Source organism: Parasteatoda tepidariorum, chromosome 9, assembly GCF_982258835.1.
Source record: "Parasteatoda tepidariorum strain Cologne lab strain chromosome 9, Ptep-v5.0, whole genome shotgun sequence".
Taxonomy (NCBI): Eukaryota; Metazoa; Arthropoda; class Arachnida; order Araneae; family Theridiidae; genus Parasteatoda; species Parasteatoda tepidariorum.
The window spans coordinates 90,088,094-90,108,688 of NC_141763.1; the positions used below are offsets into that span (position 1 = coordinate 90,088,094).

At 26.4% G+C, this 20,595-nt stretch overlaps 1 protein-coding gene across 1 annotated transcript; it reads right to left on the bottom strand.

Moving 5' to 3' along the window:
- Nucleotides 1-532: 532 nt before the first annotated feature.
- LOC107444568 (serine/threonine-protein phosphatase 2A regulatory subunit B'' subunit gamma) lies at nucleotides 533-20,260 on the bottom strand. Its single transcript, XM_087152329.1, has 13 exons — nucleotides 20,056-20,260; nucleotides 18,495-18,613; nucleotides 17,225-17,274; nucleotides 16,422-16,476; nucleotides 14,240-14,352; nucleotides 12,770-12,938; nucleotides 9,577-9,621; nucleotides 8,412-8,555; nucleotides 6,814-6,950; nucleotides 5,953-6,028; nucleotides 3,911-4,048; nucleotides 2,138-2,265; nucleotides 533-807 (listed from the first exon to the last, which is right to left on the bottom strand). The coding sequence occupies exons 1-13, from the start codon at nucleotides 20,096-20,098 to the stop codon at nucleotides 699-701; spliced, it is 1,326 nt and encodes a 441-aa protein (XP_087008455.1). The 5' UTR covers nucleotides 20,099-20,260; the 3' UTR covers nucleotides 533-698.
- Between the last annotated feature and the right edge of the window lie 335 nt (nucleotides 20,261-20,595).

Genomic DNA, 20,595 nt, shown 5'->3' on the forward strand with positions numbered 1-20,595 from the left:
ATTTTCAGTCTTTTTTGAACGTTAAATAGAATGCCTTATTCTCTATTATTATTTCTTTGGATAAAATCGTTGATATCAATAAAATCAGTTTTATTAAAAAATCAAAATTTTAAGAATATATTGATCAATTATGCTAGCAAAAGATATTTTTGACTCAGATAAAGTTATTTTTAAATTTAAAAAAATCAATTGATTTAAATCACTTGATGTTTTTAAAAAGGATCAATGATGAACTGATGATCAAATTAATGATTTATTTTTAAAAAAATCAAGTGATTTAAATCAGTTGTTTAAAAAAAATATCAAATGATTTAAATCAATGATTTTAAAAAAATTAAGTTAATTTAAATCAATGATTTTAAAAAAAAATCAATTTATTTAAATCTATGATTTTTTTAAAAAATCAGTTGATTTAAACCAATATTTTAAAAAAAAATCAGTTAATTTAAAGGTCTTTTTTAAAAAAATCAAATGATTTAAATCAAGCCAACCCAGAAGGAAACAATAAACAGAAGACGAACGTTCCCATTAATGTAAATATTTTCAACATCACTAGTGTGCTTCGTCAAAAAACAAATGTGGTTTCTATTTTCCAATGACTTATTTTGCAATCAATTAAAAAAAAGGTGCTAAAGTAAAAACATTGTGCATGTGCGTCTGTATGAAACATGAGCATTAAATCTATACAAAAGTTGATGTCAAACATCTGCTTCATCATTACTCTCTGCAACTAAAACTTCACGATTTTCATAAGTCCAGAACCCATTCAAGTCAATTAAAATACTCACAACTGTATCACCTTGACCACTGGAACATGAAAAATATTAAAATGAATTAAAAAAGAAAAATGTTTTTATCACTAATAATTACATTATAAAATAATTTTAGATGATATTCTTAAAAAAATTCAAAACTATTTGGAAATTTACATAAAGTAAAAATAGATATTTTATGAAGAAGTTAAACTATTCTGATTTTTAAAAAAAAAATTGTTACAAGAAGTAAGTTTTTCAGAAAACAAAAAATTACTCAACTACAAAATGTGATTTTAAATCAAAACCATTTTTAAATCAAAACCATTTTTAAATCAAAACCATTTTTAAATCAAAACCATTTCTATTTTCTAATAAATAGCCATTTTGATCTAATTATATTTTTTTCATTGAATTTACCTTCCTCAAAATGTATCTTTTACATCAGTTACTTTTTTCAATTTTTTTACAAGAATAATATAGTTTAAACACGAAATAAGGTAAATAGAATTATTCTTTAAACTTTTTTTTTCTTTCAATTCCCTTACAAAAATTTTTTTTGAAGACAAAAACTATTAGTATCACGATTATAAATATCATATTTTAAATTATATGTTTATTACTAGCAAAGCAAGAAACAAAATTTTAATATAAAATTTCTAAATGCTGAAAATGGCATGAAACTTACGACAAAAAATTTACTTTTAATAAACGAAACTTTTCATAGAAGAAAGCAAGCAACGTTTAGAACTTGAAATTGGAAGGAAAAAAAAAATTTTATTTACAGAATTTCTTGAAACATCTACTAAATATTAAATGAATAATCTGAAGTGGAAAGAAATACTTCATAATTTAAAAACTTCCTTTGCTTCAAAATATTGAAGATTGTATTAAAAGTAGACATGATTCCAGTGCTAAAAAATAGGCCCCTATTGTGAATGACGAAATAAAAGTGGTTTGATGCAGAAAATACAAAGTTGTGGACGAAAAATGGAAAAGAAAGATAAAAAACATGACTAGAAAAACCTTGGTAGCTAAGAGTAAAAAAATATTTAAAAAAAAAAATAGAAAATCTAGTTTTTTTTATACGAATGCAAATTTTCTTGTTAACAATATGAATTCCTCATCACTCCGTAGAGTGTAGAAATGCACTTCGAACTGATTTGCCTCTCTGCCACTGTGGTTTTTCTAGTTTTGTTTTCCCCCCTTATTTTCCATTTTTGTTCTCAACTTTACTTTATCTACTACAAATCACTTTTTTTTTTTAAATTAAGAATGAGCGCCTATTTTTGAGCATTCGGAGCATATCGAATTTTATTATTCTCGTCAATATTTTGAAGAAAATATTTTTTAAAACATCACGAACTACAATTACTTAAAGATACCTTAAAATCAGATCTTGTAAAGTGACTTTAAGTGGATCAGCTGGCTTGATCATATCAAATATTTCATCTTTAACATCTTCAAAAAGGACGGGTTCTTGACCGTGAGCTCTCATTTGCTCTTGGATAGCCTAATAATTTGGTTCAATTAAAAGCTTGAATTAAAATACAATCTATTATTTTCACATGTTAAGAAAAATAAAAACTGTGCAATGATCAGGACTAGAATGTTGATAATAAATGCTTTTTTTTTCCTTCCTTTTTTGCATATTTGGTATTTTTCTTTATTAGGCATTATTCATAGCGTTTTTTGTAATTTTTTTATATTTTAGATTTTTTCTACCTTTTTTGAAATTTTTTTTATGAATTTTGAAGGGTAATTTTCATTTTAAGAGCATTTTGTTAGTAAAAAAATTTTTCTTTTTATAAATTGGTGTAAATTTTGCATTGAAATTTTTTTTTATTTCAAATTTTCTCTAATAACAGGTGTAGATTTAAGATATAAGAAATTGCTTTTGGACAATCTTTTAATTTTAAGATAATTAAAAACATTTGATAATAAAATATGCAATTCAGATCTTCTTGAAGACAATGTTAACAAAAATAACTAATTTTTATTTATCTTTATTGAATGATTATTGACAGTTGATTTTATTCATAAATTGCATATTAACCTAAATTATTACCATATTTTTCATTAAACTTAAAAATACAAGTTACAATTTATAACTTTAAAAATAAAAACTAACATAAAACCTGTTTTCTAAAAATTTTTAGGGCATTATTTTTCCTAAGATCATTCTTGATGGTTTTCAGAGGTTTTTTTATTGCATTTTTTAAGAATTTTTAGGCACCAACATTCTAATCCTGATGATGCTAAAAAAGATAAAAGCAAACAATAAAACTCAAACATAGAATAAAATTAGAATTAAAAAAGTCCAAACAGAATACAAGTTTCAGTGCAACTCTGGAGCATCTTCTTCAGGGCACAATCTGTTAATACTCTGAAGATGATTCATCACAGATGATTATTAAAATTTCACAGTGCAAATAATTTTAATGAATATTTTTAATTTTTTACATTTAAAAAAACATTGAAAATTCTAAACAGCTAAAAATATTGTTCATATTAGCATAGAAAAAAAATTTATTTTGAAGCACTTCTTGAAATTAAATAATTTCTAAAGTGAAGAAAAAACCTGTCTCTTCAAGCAACTTGAACGTAAAATTTAAGCATTTTATTTAACATTTTCAGCATATTAAACTGAGGGTTTTAGTGTTTGAACTAAAAAAAGATATAAAATTTATGCTTATTTAAAAGCAAATGAATTTGTTATAAAATGAAACCAACAAATTGAAATCCCACTAATGAAATCTAATTAACTAAATTACTTCAAAATATTATAGACCATAATTTGAAAAAAAAAAAAATATACATATAATTTTAACTTAAATTAAACCATTGATGACAAAATTCAATTCTGAAATTTTGAACCTGCCTAAAATAAGCTGATTTATAATTCTATCGTTTGAGAAAAAAAAAATCTTAAAAATATGTAAAACACAAACTGGTGTGAAATAAAAAGTTTAAGAAGTCATTGAAAATAAAATATTAAAGAATTCTAAAGAAGAAAAGATAACTAGAAAATCATATAATATTTAATAGTATATTTTTAAATTCGCAAGAAAACACATCAAAAATACATAATGTACAAGTTTAGACAAAAATTATTTATAATAGCAATCATACAGTAAAATATTTCTTTAAATGCTTACCCTAAAGAAATAATTAAAATCAAACACACTGAGGTAGTTTTTCTGTTCAATATCTAAGAGTCTGAAAAAATACTGCAATGCCTGAGGTTCCTTTCTATTTTCTAAAGCCAAAACAAAATCTAAGTAGGTCTTATAGTCCTAGAAAGAAATTTAAATTTATCAAGATTTTTATTAAATGTAAATTAGTAAAAGTGTAAAATTTTTTAAATAATGCATACACATTTTAAGGACTTTAAAATTTGAGAAAATTATTAAAAAGAATTAACATAATGTTTTATTTATCACTCAAAATGGACAGTTATCCAAAACAAAATGACTGACAATTTGAAAATTGAATTAAATAAAAACATCTGAAGATGGAAAGAATGCACAGTTTGTTGTGTTCTTAGAAAACGAGAAATTTAATCTCATCAAGATTTAAAATTAAGTTTCCAAGTTCTTGAATAGATGGCACCACCAACTTTAAACCAAATTTTCAAAACAAACAGCATTTACAACAATGACGTGCAAAGCGACATCCATATAAATAAATAATCTAAGAAATATATATAGAACTATATAAATATTGAACTAAGTTTGTTTTGCAGTAGAAAACATAAATAGTTTTTTTAAGTCAGCAGTACCATCTGTTGATAAACTTTGTTACTAAGTTTTAAAGCTAAGGAAAAATAATAAAAAGAGGGCACTAAAAATCTCAGTTGCCTTCCTTTATAATTATTTATTTAAATTTTTTTTATTTCAATTAGTTCAAGCCTTACTTATTTAATTCATAAAACAAGAGTGATTTGTATTATAGGAGGAGATAATCAAAAAAATTATAGTATATAAATAATTCTTTTTAACAAATAAAGTATTGCCAACCTTACATTGAATAGAGATTTTTCAAAAAAAACATGCCTACCTGAAGAAATTCAGAAATCATTTGTTCAGGTAATCTAAAATAAAATAGCATTCCCACAGCAGTCTCTTAAAAGCCATGGAAGTTATGAAGATTAAGTCTCTACCATTCAGGAATCAACGGCTTGGTGGTGGCAATGTGGTCAGCATTGTAAACTGACCATTTTTATTTTCCAGACAAGTTGGTATCCATTGATGCATAAGGCATCAAACCGCTATTGCGATTCTTTTTTCCAATGGCCACTTGGGTTGACATTCGTCAATTCAGGCATATAAGGGCAGATTTGTTGGCCACCCTTTCAGGGGAACAATACAAGGAGTGTCCAGGTTACTCCCACAGTAAGGACAGATAGTACAGAGAATGAAAGAACATCCATGCCTTGTTCAAAGACCCAGAACCTTTCTGATACAAAGCCAATTCCCTGACCCCTTCACAGTCCGGTAGGCCAGTATTGGATTATTACTATTGAGATTCTAAGTCCAGTCAATGATAGCTCAAAGTTTTACTATTGTATCTCAATCTTAAATAATAAACAAGTTGTGAACTGGAGCACAAATTAGAAATATTTCATATTTCTAAGATTCGTGATTTACATTTATCATTTATAAAACTATTATTTATTTACAAAACTATTATTTGCTTATCAAATTGTTCCTTATTAGTAAAATTGTTACTTATTCATAAAACTTTGAATTTGAAATTTTATTTTACCAGGAATATTAAAACAGAAAGCCTCACAAAATTGAACACACAATATTTTTCTCTCTCTGTTTCCAATAATTTTCTCTCTGCTTTAAATTTTATGGAGTTAAAAAAATTAGTTTGTGAAATGGGAGTGAAGAACATAGGTATAATACAAATAATATTCATTTTTATTTCTGAAATAAAAGAACTACTTAAAAATAGTGCTTGTAAGAGGAAGAAAAAAAAAAGGAATAGACACAGAAAAGATCAAACAATTTACCTTTTCAAAATATGAGAGGTTAGTTTCTTTACATAAACATTTTACATAAGATTTTACATTTTCTTTACATAAACATAACAGTAGTTGAAATAGAGTGAAATATTAAGTAATGAAGAGTTAAGTAATGAAGAGTTATTAAGTAATGAAGAGTTATTAAGTATTAAGTAATGAATGAGTTACCATCTCTCTGTCATAGGTTAGACACTCCTGGAATACCCTTTCAATAAAAATTGGTGTCAAAGTTCCAGTTCCATACCTAAAATGAAAAAAAAAATTTAAACAAACATGATAAACAAAATTCACCTTCACCTACAAATTGACTCTATAATACAGTTGTTTCTTCATTTATTTATGAAGGAGAAACACATTTAATTCTTCACGAGTTTGATATGCATGGCCCGCGCTTAGTCTTTGCCACCTTGCCAAATGCGATTATATTAAAAAGAGAAATATATATTTAACTCGCTCCACAAAATTACGTCAAATGGAATTTTCTAAACAAATCAGTATTTTTTATTCGATTATAGTAATTTTTGGTAGATGCGAAATGACCCAGAAATTTTATACTCCAGGATCTGAAGAACCTGTAGTTTCCAAAGTCTATCAAAATCATCGAGCTACTATAAGTTTTTCTCAACTGAACAATTAAGAGTCAGTCTACAAATTGTAAACCATGTTACTAAAAGTAGAGTTATTGAGAAACGTTAAAAATAGCAGCAATGCAATTAGAGACCATTAGTCGAGAAGGTAAACTTTTTCTTAGTTTTCAAAAGCTTTCTGTCTGGACTATAATATGTAGAGATCACCAAGATTTATAATTGGCTCTTTTTTTAAGCTCATAATTTTTTTTTCAAACTTCTGTCCGAAGTTATATGAAAATAAACTGTTTCCAAGCAGCTAACATAGAATATGAAATTTAAAAGATTAAAATAGCTTTTCAAAATTAATCAGTGAATGTAGTAGGTAACAAATATAGCAGAAACATAGAAAATAAAAATATTGAAATATAGCAGAAAAATAATCTTATTACAAGAAAAATACCTAGCTAATTCTTCCTTGCTTAACATGCCATTGTGATCTGTGTCTAGATTAAGGTACTGACCATACACACGCAGAGCAGATGGAGCAGAAAACCAATTAGCCTCTTGAACGTCTTTAGGAAGTGTTTCGTCTCGTAACTACATAAATTAAGAGTAAATTTTATGAAGGTTGTACTGAAATCATTGCCCTTAATAAATTCTCTTCAAAGGTATAGCAAAAATTATAGATATCAAATTAATATAAGTGAGACAAAAATAAGAATATAATAAATCATTACCTAGTTTCCTTAATATTGAATAACAATACAATACTGATACAAAAATAATGAAAGCACAAGAATACTAGTAAAATAACAATATCAGCATGAATGAAAAATATTAAATGCAATTGTTTAATACTAAAAATGAATAGTATGACATATATATTTTACTGAAAATTCACTGTAAGATGCAAATAATGCATAGTTTTAAATAATACATAAATGAGTCATGACGAATAACTTTACTTATACATTATTACCCTACCTCTTCTTTTCTAAGTGAGACTTCTCATTGCTCACAGCTACATTAGGTGGGCCAATAAAACCAGAGTAGGTAATCTCAAAACTTTTTAATATGTCTTATATAAAAATAAGAAAATTGATAAAAAGTATTTTCAATTTGTTTGACATCTTTCTGTAATGCACTCAAAATTTATAAAAATTGACAACTGATGAAATTGTACATTTTTTATTTTGCAAACTATCTATTTTGCTTGATTTTTTTTTTTTTTTGCTTGATTTTTTTTTTTTTTTTGTTTGACTAATAAATTGCTATTATTTACTTTTTCACAATTACAATTAGTTTTTTGAAGGTTTCAAAGAAAAACATGATCGTCTAAGATAATTTTACTTAAATTAAAGGTCATTTTAGAAACTCTTTAAGGCAATACTTTGGAAAACATTTGAAAATTTAGATAAAAATTAAAACTACATAAAATAACAATATTTACTAAGTCAAAAAATAGTTTGCAACACTAAAAATAAAATAATAGTGACATTATCTTATTAAAAAGCAACATTATCAGCACCAATTTAGAGCTTGTCTCAATTGTGATGATGATGCTTCTTAATAAAAACGAAACTCTCTCTCTCTTTATATTTATATATACATATATATTGTTGCAGATTAAGAATTTTTATTTATTTATTTATTTTTAGTCTTTACAAAACCTCTGCCAACAAAAAGGTAACTGTTTCCTTTTATGACATCAAAAAGTTTTTAATATACAATAGTTAATATTTTTAACATCAAATACCACAAGAATTGTTTTAAATGATTTACTTGAAGTTGAAACTAGTATTTTACCACATTTTTTAAAGAAGTTATGCAATCATAACAAAGGTACAAAATAAAGAAAATAGTTGTTTTAACAGAAAATAATTTACAATTTATTAATATGCTTTATTACTCAAACTCTTTACTGTTTTACTACTCAAAAATAATATAGTACAAAATAACACCAAAGATCAGTTTTAAATAATAAGTAGTAAAAAACAACACTTATGATGAAGTATAATAAAAAGCAATAAAATTCTAATAGAAATAAGACATTACTACCTCCAATAAATCATCCAAGAAACTGCAGGCCAAGATATCTTGGATCTTTACTTTATTTGTTCTCAATGGATCCAAGAAAAAGAAAAACTTTCTAACTGCTGTGCAGACATAAAATGAGTGAAAAGATGTTTCCAGTCCATCCAGCTGCAATTTCATAATTTCTTTAAAATCATCTGATGAAGTTTAAAAAACATACAATCAAATGTAAACTAAAGAAAGATTGATTAAAAATGCATACTTATAACTAAATTACCATGTGTACCATAAATTGTAAAATAAATAAAAGAGGAATCAAACGATATAAAAATGAACGGTTATCTACATTCTGCATAGGAAACTAGATATTCTTCTCACCAAGTTTAATACTAGTTACGAAGTTTGTTTTCAGATGGCGCTGTTACCTGAGAAATAATTGTAGTACTTTATCTACATTGAACTACAGCAGCACAATAGACAAATGGTGACTATTGAAGCATACCTGAGGATCATCACAATTTTGATCCTCTGCTGAAAGAGTAGCTCTCCCGATTTAGTATCAAGATGACCTGCGAGCGAAGTTGAACGCTTTACAATTGAACAGTTTATGAATACCGCACAGACTCCCTCCCTTCACAGGCAGGTGAAATTGGTCACCCACCTGCTCACTGGCAATGATGATTGACTTTGGTGTTCTACTGGGAACTATATCTTACCATCAATCTACTATAGGACTGTTAATTGAGAAAAGATATAAAACCGTATTTTCGAAAAAAAACTACCATATAATGCAAAAACATAAACAGAATCAAAATACTTGAGTTCAAAATTAACAACCTCTTTAAAAATATTTCAGGTTAAATAGTCTAATATGGAGCAGCAGAAAACATTGTATGGATTCCCAAGTGCCATCTATTGAGTAACTTTTCAAATAATTTTGCAACTTGATAGGGATAAATTTGTTTGCTCCTTAGTAGAGCACATTCAATTGTCTCTTTCCATGTTTCTTAAATTTTCAGTGCCTTTAACCATTTTTGAGAAACCAGGTAAATTGATAAATGCAAATAATTAAAACTAAATACAACAAAATTTAAAAAATATAATTAGAATACACAATAATAAAAGTTAAATGGAAAAAATGCAATTAAATATGAGAACAACTAACTGAAACAAATTCCAATAGTATTACCTGAGGTAAAGTAGGAATTAACTCCAAAATATAATTTTCAAGGTCCTGTAAAAAAAATCATAAATTTTAGACAACATTATGATATAGTAAATTATAGAATTAAAAAAGTTACAATTAAATTTTTTTTGGGGGGGGGGAATATATAAATTCCTAAAAATTTAAAATTTGTTGAGAGATTGTGAGAAGAGAGAACACAAGTAAAGGTATATTAGCATTAGATAAACAATTAGTTGCATGAAGAGAGATTAATATGTATCAGCATTATGATATATTTTGGAATTATGGGTTTTTACGACCTAGGACTCCCAAATTTCTAGATCTTATTTACCCAAGAGTAGGTCCCTATTTAAAATATATATTATCTTACTATCTAAACAGAAAAAACAGAGTTAAAATTAAATAAGATGGAAATCTGAAAAATGCAACAAAAAGAATATAAATAGCTTCAGAGAATGTGAAAACTCAGCAATAAGAAAGATATGTACAAAGGCATTGAGGGTAAATTCTACCCCAAAATTTAGACCCAATGCTTCTCTAGAACAAGAATGACAAATTCTACAACTTTACGGCATATCACAGAAATTTTATCATTTAAGGACCGTACAGTAATAGCTTTTGTTGAAGTGGACAGAAAACCAACTGATTCCTTTTTCACAAACTAAATAACTAAGGAACAGTTAGGAATTAAATGGAATTTTACCTCTGTTTGAAAGGTTCTGATGTTGCAGACGATATTGTGCTTTTGTCATGAAAGAAGATTTACAGAAATAAAAAATAATTTTATAGCCAAAAATGCAGAATTAATTGGATTACGAAATAGTAAAACTTTTGACATGTACCTTGAAAAAGAAATGGAAAATGATGAGGAATTTCAATGTCTGGGTGCAGCATTAGTGCCCAAGAAGAAACTGGTGTTTGCTATCAAAATAGAGCTGCAAAAGTCAGCAATTGATATAAAAACTTAAATAGACTGTGCTAGAGCTCAAATATGACTTTAAAAGTAAAATTAAATTTGGATAAATCATTAATAAGATTTATTAATTAACAATTTAACTTTTGTTACAGATTGCTGCTTATTTTCCGTAGTTTGTGCGAATACAGAAAGTTCCTCATTTTTTGAAAGGGTCTTCTGCTAATGTTTAAAATCACTTGTGGTTCCATTTTATTCTCTTAAACTGCTTCACTGTGTCCTTCTATAACCATTTCGTGAACCACAAGCTTAAACATCTTCATATACTAATGCATAAACATTAAACATGCTTTTTATGACCTTTTACTTAAAAACAAACAAAAAAAATATTTTCCTTTTCATTATTTGCATTAGGACTCAATTACTGTTTTTCTTCTTTAAACAAAATAACTTTAATTTTTTTTAATGCCAGTAGAATTTCTGAACGATAGACTAAAGCGACCTAAATGGATATTACAGTCAATTCGCTATAACTCGAAGTACGATAACTCGAATATTACTATAACTCGATATTTTTATGAAGTCCCGACCCTTTTATCTTCAATTTCATGTTAATTATTCTCGATTACTCGAATTTTACTCCCTTTAACTCGATTTTTTTTTGGGTCTCTTAAAGCAAAAAGAAAAACCTAGGAGCTGATATCTTGCCCCTTCCTTTGCAACACACGCACAATGTCTTTCGCACTCTTCATGGAGAAGCTAAAGCTGTCCCTCTTGAAATATGTGAACAGTGGTTAAATGAAACGTTACCAAATTTACTTCAAGGATACAGTTAAAATGGTGTTTTCAATATTGATTAAATGGGTTTATTTTTTAAATGTCTTCCAAATAAGACTATGTTTAAGGATGAAAACTGCTCGGGGGGTAAAATGAGCAAGGATCGTTTGACTGTCCTAGTTGGAGGAAAATACCGAAATCCCCGATGTTTCAAGAATGTAAAAACGTATTCTTTGGATTAGAAGTCTAACAAAAAGTTTTGGATGACATCAGTTTTATTTGAAGACTATGTAAGAAAATTGGATCGGAAATTCTTCGCTAAAAAAAGAAAAGTGATACTTTTTATGGATAAATGCACAACGCATAGTTATCTACCTAATTTGTAAGCAGTAAACTTGTCCCGCCAAACACAACAGCAAAGTTGCAGCCGATGGACCAGGGTATCATAAAGTGCTTAAACAGTCTTATCGTAAATGGCTTGTTAGAAAAATGATCTTAAATATTGTAAGCATTTAGAAGATTTGTAATTAATAAGCATTAATTAAATAATCCGATAATATTTTGAAAGTCCAAAACCGAAACTAACGGTAAGTCGAACTTCCGATATGTCGAAGTTTTTCGTCAGTCCTATCAGATTCGAGTTATCGCGAATTCACTGTATTAATAGAAGAATGTGATGGGCCTGTTTAAACAAGATGATACATACGGGAAACAAAAGATGCATGAACAATGGATCAAGATACGACTTAATACTAAAAAAAATTAGGGGGGAAAATTACGAATCCAAGATTAAGGCAAGATTAAGAAAGAGGCTTCTTAGTAGAACACCAACTGAATTTTAACTCATTCTTTCACAACAATTAATCTATTGCAGCTAATAAAAGAAATAAGCAATGTCCCTTACCAATTTTAAAAAGAGACATAAACAATAATTTTAACAGATGTAAGGTAACAGATGTGGTTTGAAAATAGAATTTTTTTAGTAGCTCTTATTATTTAAGCTCTTATTCGCTTAAAGCTCTTATTATTTAAAGATAGATAAAGTGAAAAGCAACAGAATCAAAATTAGTTGTATATGATAACCATTATTGTATTTTTACGTTCTTGAAATTGTTTTTAAACAGTTTGGAGCTAAAAAGCAAAATTTACTGAAACTTTTTTTTTTATAATACAGTAAAAATTCTTTAAAAAGCTGAAAAATATTAGAATTTTACACAAACTTTGAAGATTAAAAACATATATTTTGTAAGAAAAAGTTGCCATTTGAAATTCAATAGACAAGGCAGATTTCCACATTAAACGGTAATAATCCAGTTTGTTATAAATGACACAGAACAGTCAATCTGAAACTAAAGAGCCTTGAATGTCAATTACTTTGCAAAATATATTGAAATCATAAAATTTCAGTTAATTTTTAATATATAAAGATTTAAATAAGTTTTTTTTTTAGTTCCACAAGTATAAAAATATGAAAAATATTTCAAACGAATAATTTAAAAAGCTTACCATTTCTCTTAGATAACCTTGGCCAGCTACATCATAAAATGACAAACCGATTCTCGTCTGATGGAGCCATACTTTTCTCATTACATAATTGAAAAAATGACGAATTGAAACTCGCCCACTTTTATCATTCTGTAAAAGCTTACAGAAATTCTTTGCAGTAAAATATGATCTAAATGACAAAAAATCATGATTAACATACAAATCGCTAGCAGTTAAAAAAAAAACTAAATTATTAGTGAGGTAACATAAAACTTAAGAAACATGCTTTTCAAAATATTATTAATATTAATTGCAAATTATACTATAATAAGAACCATTAATTAAAAGAATTAACTATAGTATAAAATAAAACACAGATTAAATCAAAAGCATTTTCGTTTTCACAAACAGATCCGATAATTTCATTTTAAGTTTGAGAATGTCTCTTCTCTGTAGGTTGTTTTAAAATATTATAACTTATTAAACTTTTGTTACTTTAATTTCTTACTATGAGTCAATTGGATGATTTAATATGGTCCAAAATAATAATTTAGTTTATTATTTAAGAAGGAAAACTTAATATTTTTCGTGTTTCATTAATCTTGAATACAACTAAATTTTTCATAAAAATTCATATTAATAATCCCAATTTTAAACATTTTGTGGTAATTATATAAGGTTAGAAACATTTTAAATAAACTGTACAAAGAGATATATCCAAATATTTGAATCAATAAATCTCTATATTACAAGTTTTGATTTCCTCTTATAAAAGTAAACTATAACGGCTCCCATTACCCCTTATAAAATTCCATAAAAAGTGTATTTAATTAATCAAATTTTTCTTCCATCTTTATAATATTATTCAATTCTTAAAATTCTGAAACAAAACATCAGGCAGAACAGATCACTTTAAGCACTTTTGTGCAATTTGTGAATGGTGGCCCAGTCCAACATATCAAATTTTTCCACTTCTGAATTGTTAACTAAATCTTCAACAGCTATGAGACGGGAAAAAAAAAAAGATAGCACTGAAAAGTGGTATGCTTACTATAACAAAAAATTTAACAATAAAAATTTACAAAATAAGTTTAAGATCAATTTTAAAAAAATAAGGATGACCAATATAAAATACTTATTTTACTTTTATCACTTTGTAAAAAAACAGAGAAACTTTCCAGTGGCAGATATTTTTCCGATCTGAACATTCATCACAAAATATTGAATATAATGGGAAAAAAAGGGGAAAAAAAATTTTAAAAAAGGCAAAAATAAGATTCAAATTTTTAAACATTTGTATGGCAGTTGAAACAAATATTGAATATATAATAAAAGAGCATATAAAGAAAAAATTAAAAGAATAACTTTAATGTTTGCAACAAAGATTTAGTGGCCTTTAGAACAAAATATTGATAATAATGGAGAAAGCAAAGCAATGAAAAGAGTAAAAACTGTGTGCAATATCTTGCATATTACAAAAAAATGACTTACTTAAACTTATCATGGCACTTATTTTTCACTTTTTTGAAGTCAGCATAATTGATCATGTGATCTCCAGTAGTGAAAGGTGGAGAAAGATTTTGCTCTAGAAGCATCCATAATTCCTATTAAATAAAAATTCAAATCTTATTTAATAAACGCTGAATTTTAGGCAAAATTAATAAAAAACAGCAAATGCTTTTAATTAATAAAAATTTTGAGAAATTAAATAAAAAATAATTCTTAATAATTTGAAGGTATTGTTTGCAAATAAAAAAAATATTAGAGCTTTTGATAACAGTTGAATGTTTATCAAAACTTATTTTCAAAAAATGCGAGACTCTCTAAATTATCTGATGATAAAGAGATTACAAGTGTATTTTTGAACAGCTGACCCAATTTTGGGTTTACGGCTACTAATGTTCAACTTCGTAGCCACAAAAAAATCTCCCACAGTTAGTTTGACGACAAGGGGACTCCAATCTATCATCCGTCTACCACTGAGGACATTTTATATCAGCATTGTAATCGGTGCAAGCCAGGTGCGGAATTTGCATGAACCAGCCATTCCTAGGATTCGAACCTGGTTTACTTCATTGGGAGGCAAGTTGACAAAAACGAAATTCTCGGATAATTGTAAACTACATGAATACTGTCCGGCGATAACAAGAGACTCTACTCTGAGCTCATATCCAGATAGTCAGACGAGTCTGGCATTAACAGATGTCTGGTATTTTATGTCTGCTATTATCAACAAATTAAATGCGCAAATATCATAAAAATGAATAAATCACAAACAGTATAATATGACAAAAAAGTAAGATTACAAGTACTAATAAGATATTAAATATATTGTCAATTTATTTTTAATGCATTATTTTAAGTACAGTATTGCATAGTTGATTAATTATTTTATAAGAGTTACAATTACAGGTGGTTGCTAAAGGAGGTTTGAATGCATTAAAATCTTGTTTTAGATGCACAAGTATTAAACTATTAGATAAAATTTGTAAAAAATAAATATCTATTATTACAAAGAAAATTAGTATAGTAGACACTACTAGCCACTACATTAGAAAGTGACAAATATCTTTCCAAAATGACGTAGATCATTATAAAGTAACTAATATAAAAGTTTCTGAAACTTTTGATCTTCCATGTTTCATATAAATGTGCAAAATTACAGGAATTTTAAACAAACAAGTTTATGTTAAATTTTTTTTTCTTTTTTTGAAACAGAGCAATTTGATTAACATATCTTGCAGCCTCAATTAGAAATAATACATTCAGTAAGATTACCGTTTGTAAAAAAAAAAATTAAATAAAAATAAGTGATAGAAATTAATGAAATGCATAAAAATATAAAAAGCAAAAATTGAGGTATTGCATAACACTTCAAGAGAATCTTAAATGTAATGTATTTATAATAATAAATTTTTATTTTTTACTCTCCCTAACTAATATTCTACTCAAATATATTTATTACAAAGTCAGAAATGGCATAAGAAGATTGAGAGTTAGAAAATAGGGAATTTTTAACTTTTAAGAAATATTTTTGACCAATAGTAAGTCAATTGAGAAATTTATTAGATAAGAACCTCCAATGAGATGGCTTGATGAGGAGGCCATGGAAACATTAGTAAAGGTTACTAATTGAAAACAACAAACATTTGAAAGGCTATGATGAACAAAACTCATTAGCTGTGGGCCCTTGAACCAAGAAGACAAGTAGTGCATCGAAAATCATCCTTTTCAAATATAAAAATTATCCTAATTATGAATAATTTTTATTGAACATAAAATAGTTTAAATGGAATACAAATTTCACTTATTTTACAATGTCTTAAAATGATAATTTTTGAGAAAATAAAAAATATGACATAAATTAATAAAGCTAGAAAAAGTGAAAAACAAGTCTAATTTTATTAATATATGTAACACTGATATTAACACAGAGATATGTTTTGACATAGAGCAAGGTTCTTGTTGATATAACCATAATAAGTCTGATTTTAAGGGTTTATTTCTGCTTCAGTCATGTTGCTTAGCATCGTTTACATATACAGCACAGTGTATACAATTTTGTCATTAAAATATAACATATTCTTCAAAAAGATCCATCATATTAACAGTTCAAAAAACTTAAATTACATCTAAAAATAAAATTGGCAAAAAAATTTGTATTGCAACTAACCTTTAAATCTTCATTATCCAACAATTCTTTATTTTTTCTTTCAATAAAAACTGCCCTAAACAAAAAAAAACAAAAAAATAGAAAAAAAACATGTAGACAAAATTTTTTTAACATAAGTCTTAAATCAACAATATAAAATAAAAGCAAAATCCAACTACCTGCTCAGATAGTTCCGGAGAACTCAAACTTTAAAAAACTGTATACTTAAAATAGTTAAATATATATGGATATTTAAAATTCAATTTCTCAGAAACTATTCAACCTATTTCGTATTTTAACATATAAAATTTCAATCAGTAGAAATATGTACACTTTGCAATTCAAAAATCTTTAGACTGTATATAAATAAAATAATAAATTTCATTTTTTAAAACTAATATCTCGAATAAACAAAATTTTAAATGCACACGAAAATTTTCGATTCAATTAAAAAGTTTTCATGCTATGACAAAATACGCAAAAATAAACTAACCTTAAGGAGTGCAAACTTTTTTATCATATTTCAATAATTGCAGCTATCATCTATATTTTGGGGGTCAGAAATTATAATCCGTTGAGAAAAGGTATCTTTGTCCAAGGACAGTATGCTTTTATGTCTGATTTCACAACTTTAAATATCGGCTGCACTGACTAATTAGCATATTGAGTCCTAGTATATGAAAATCTGATCAAAAGGTTATTCAGGGTGTTTCATTTATTTATTTGAACTTTTCAGACTAAGACACATACAAGTAAGAGAATGAATTTCATAACATAATATAACACATTTTCAAAGTAAAAAGCATAATCTTTGTTTATAATACCTTGCTTCATCTCTTAGTTTTTGCTGTAAACTATTATCTTCATTAGGAACCTGCAAAAAAATGAAAAATAAATTTTAAAAATTTATTATCCACTTATAACCTGCAATCAAGTGCTAATTATCAGTTTTATAATAATTATTTATTTCAAAACTGTACTGTTTAAATAAAAAAAAATTTATTATTGAGAAATATTGTAAATAAAGACTTAAAATACAGTATAAATTTATAAGCCATAGATATTGGAAAACGTCGAATGTGGGTCAAAATAAAATATCAAATAATGACTTGAAAATATATTAAAATTAATGAGCTTGAAAAAATTATTATCTTCTAATATAAATAAAAAAAATTTGCAGAAAAAAAAATTATAAACTCAATGTAAAAAATTTACGATACTAAAGAAGATAAATTAACACATCTATTTATATAAAATATTTAGAAATTTTGTTTTGAACATTTTTCTTCTCAGCTCTCATTTTTGACTTAGGTAACAGATAATTGTCTATTTTCTGTAAGTTTGACTTAATACATAAAGTTCCTCATTATCTTAAAGGCTTCAAGCTAGTTCTTCAACAAATTGTTTTTGGTTGTAGTTCCATTTTGTTGTTTACATCAGCATCACTTCGCGCTTCTTACCTTGAACAACCATTTTTTTAACCACAAGTTTCAACATTTTCATCAACTGATGCATAACCATCAAAACTAATATTTGAGGCATTTTCCTTAAACTGTAACACATCCTTATATTTTTCCTTCATTACAAGCATCGAGAGATACTGCTTTTCATCTTAAAATAAATTAACTTAAATATTTCTTTTAATATCGAGAGATACTGCTTTTCATCTTAAAATAAACTAACTTAAATATTTCTTTTAATATCGGTAGAATTTCAAAACAATAGAAGCTAAGCAGAATGAATGAGAATTTATGAGATTCAATTCTTGTTTCAAGAATCAACAAATAACTCAACTGTAAATTGAACTACATTTATAGTATCTGTGAGAGCTGATGATTATTATTATTTCTTTGTTTCTCTTCAAATTAAAATCGGTAGCTTAAAAGCGCTCATAAATGTATATTAAAACTGCCGTAATCTTAGTGGAGCAGGAGCTTCGCCTACTATCTGCGAGTGGAACTGGAGTAACAAAAATCTTTTGGCCCTGGGTCTCTGATTATAATTACAAACAATAAAAAAAAAGTTATAAAATTTACAAAGAGAGAATAAAATCACTAGCAAGAATTATAATGTTTGCACATCATGTATAAAGACCTTGTAATAGAACCTGGGTATGCCTTTAGAAAATTTCTCCTCTTTACTCCAATCTAAATACAACTTCAATGTTTCCTGGTTTATTTCATTTTCTTTCACTTCTTGTTGTTGATAAGAAACTACAATAAAACAACATATTACAAAATTAAAATATGTTTCGAATTGAAAATATTGATTTTAAGTCTAGTATTTTAACTCTTTGGCTTCTAATAAAAAGTGAAATCAAAGTCGTTATTTCTTGCAATTTTAAATAAAAAGAAGAACAAGCTTCTAAAAAAAAATGTGAAGATCATATTTTTAAGATAAATTAACTTATGTACCATAACCCTTTCGTTAAGAGAGCAGTATTTAGCTAGTATCCACATCATGTCATGTATAAGCAAGCACTGTATTTAACCAGTGATAGCAATAGCATTTGATAATTGGCCCAAAGTGTTTCCAACTGCCATTGGTCAATATTTAATAGGCATATATTGGATTAATACCACTAAAAGTATATTTTTAATGTGCTTAATATGATGTTTCTTAAGTCAAAAAGAAATTATCTTTCGGCTTATAAATCAAAATTAAAAAGTTCATCATTTACAGCATAAACAACAGAGGATGAGTATCTAAATGAATCAAAAGTCAGTTTATGTGTTGACCCTTGTTTTAAAATCTACCATACCAAGTTAAATTACAAAGATATTTTTTATTTATTCAAAATTGCATTTTTAATAATAATATTTGCATCATCTTCAGCTATATTGTTATGTAACAAATAATACAATCTTAGCATCAGTATTAAGATGCAATATGCATGGAGCAGGACATTGTTCAAGGGCATCACTACATTGGAGCGAACTGCCCAAACGAAAGGGTTAACAAAAATTTTATTATAAAATTTAGCTTTACATTGCACAACCTGTCTGCATATTTTTAGCCATTGAAAATAATTAAAGTTGAAACTTAAGATTAACAAATAAATAAAGTTGAAAATTATAAGCAAATGCCAGAATACTCAGTTTTGTTTATGAAAAAATTAAAGCAGTCGTTTTCAAATGTAGTGATGCTTACTTTAGCCCAAAACAAACGAAGAAAAATAAGAAAGGTGAAAATCATAATTTATGTCTTTAAAGAAAAAAGGTAAAGAAAATAATTTATATGTATTAGTATTTGCATATATTAGTATATAATGATAATTATAGTGAAAGTTAAACAGATAATGATATAAATAATGAAAAATCATACACTCAAAACAATGTGAAATCATAAAAAGCTTGATATTTTTGAAAATATGAAATATTTTGATGTGTATCAGATATTTTTTAGATAAATGCACGCCCACTGTTGATAAATAGTTTCTGACTTAATTTCAAATGAATACAATGACATTTATTCTAAAATAAATACCAGAAATGTATTATGAATTATATTCGATAATATATGTAATCGAACCTAAAATTTCAATTTTACTCAAAACAAAAACATGATATATGAGCTTTCCAATATTGCTAATTTATTATTCTACATGAGAGATTACATAGTGGAAACAGATGCACTTTCTAATTTTGTTGTTTACCTTTATCTTCAAGATTTTTTTTCAATGCAGCAAAGATGCTCATTAGACTTTGCGAAGAAATCAAATTAGTGTAAAGGCGATAAACATTAAGGTGGCCAGTGAAGATATATTAATTATGCAAAGTAACCAATATTAAAAAACAGAGAATTTAACATTTATGTAATAAAATTGAATCACTAACGATTTCTGTTTACAAAACAAAGAAGCACGCTGGAATTAGTTAAGGTTACAAATAAAATTTTACATTGACCTTTATTATTCGAAACGAAGAATTTGAAATGAAGCAAATGAGTAAAACAGATTTTTTTTTTTAATAAAGAGTTCGAAAATCATCAAAAATTTAATTATATTTCACTTCAAAGAATAAAAGTTAAAAGGAGTTATTTCAGTGCAACCGTAACTTAGTTAAATTTCGTCTGCTATCAGAAAAATGTGTGAAAAGCACTAAAAAATCGAACAAAGCACAGCAACATAACTATATAATAGTTGGTCTTTTTTTTTAACGTACTAATATTGTAAAATCAGGATAATGATGTTTAT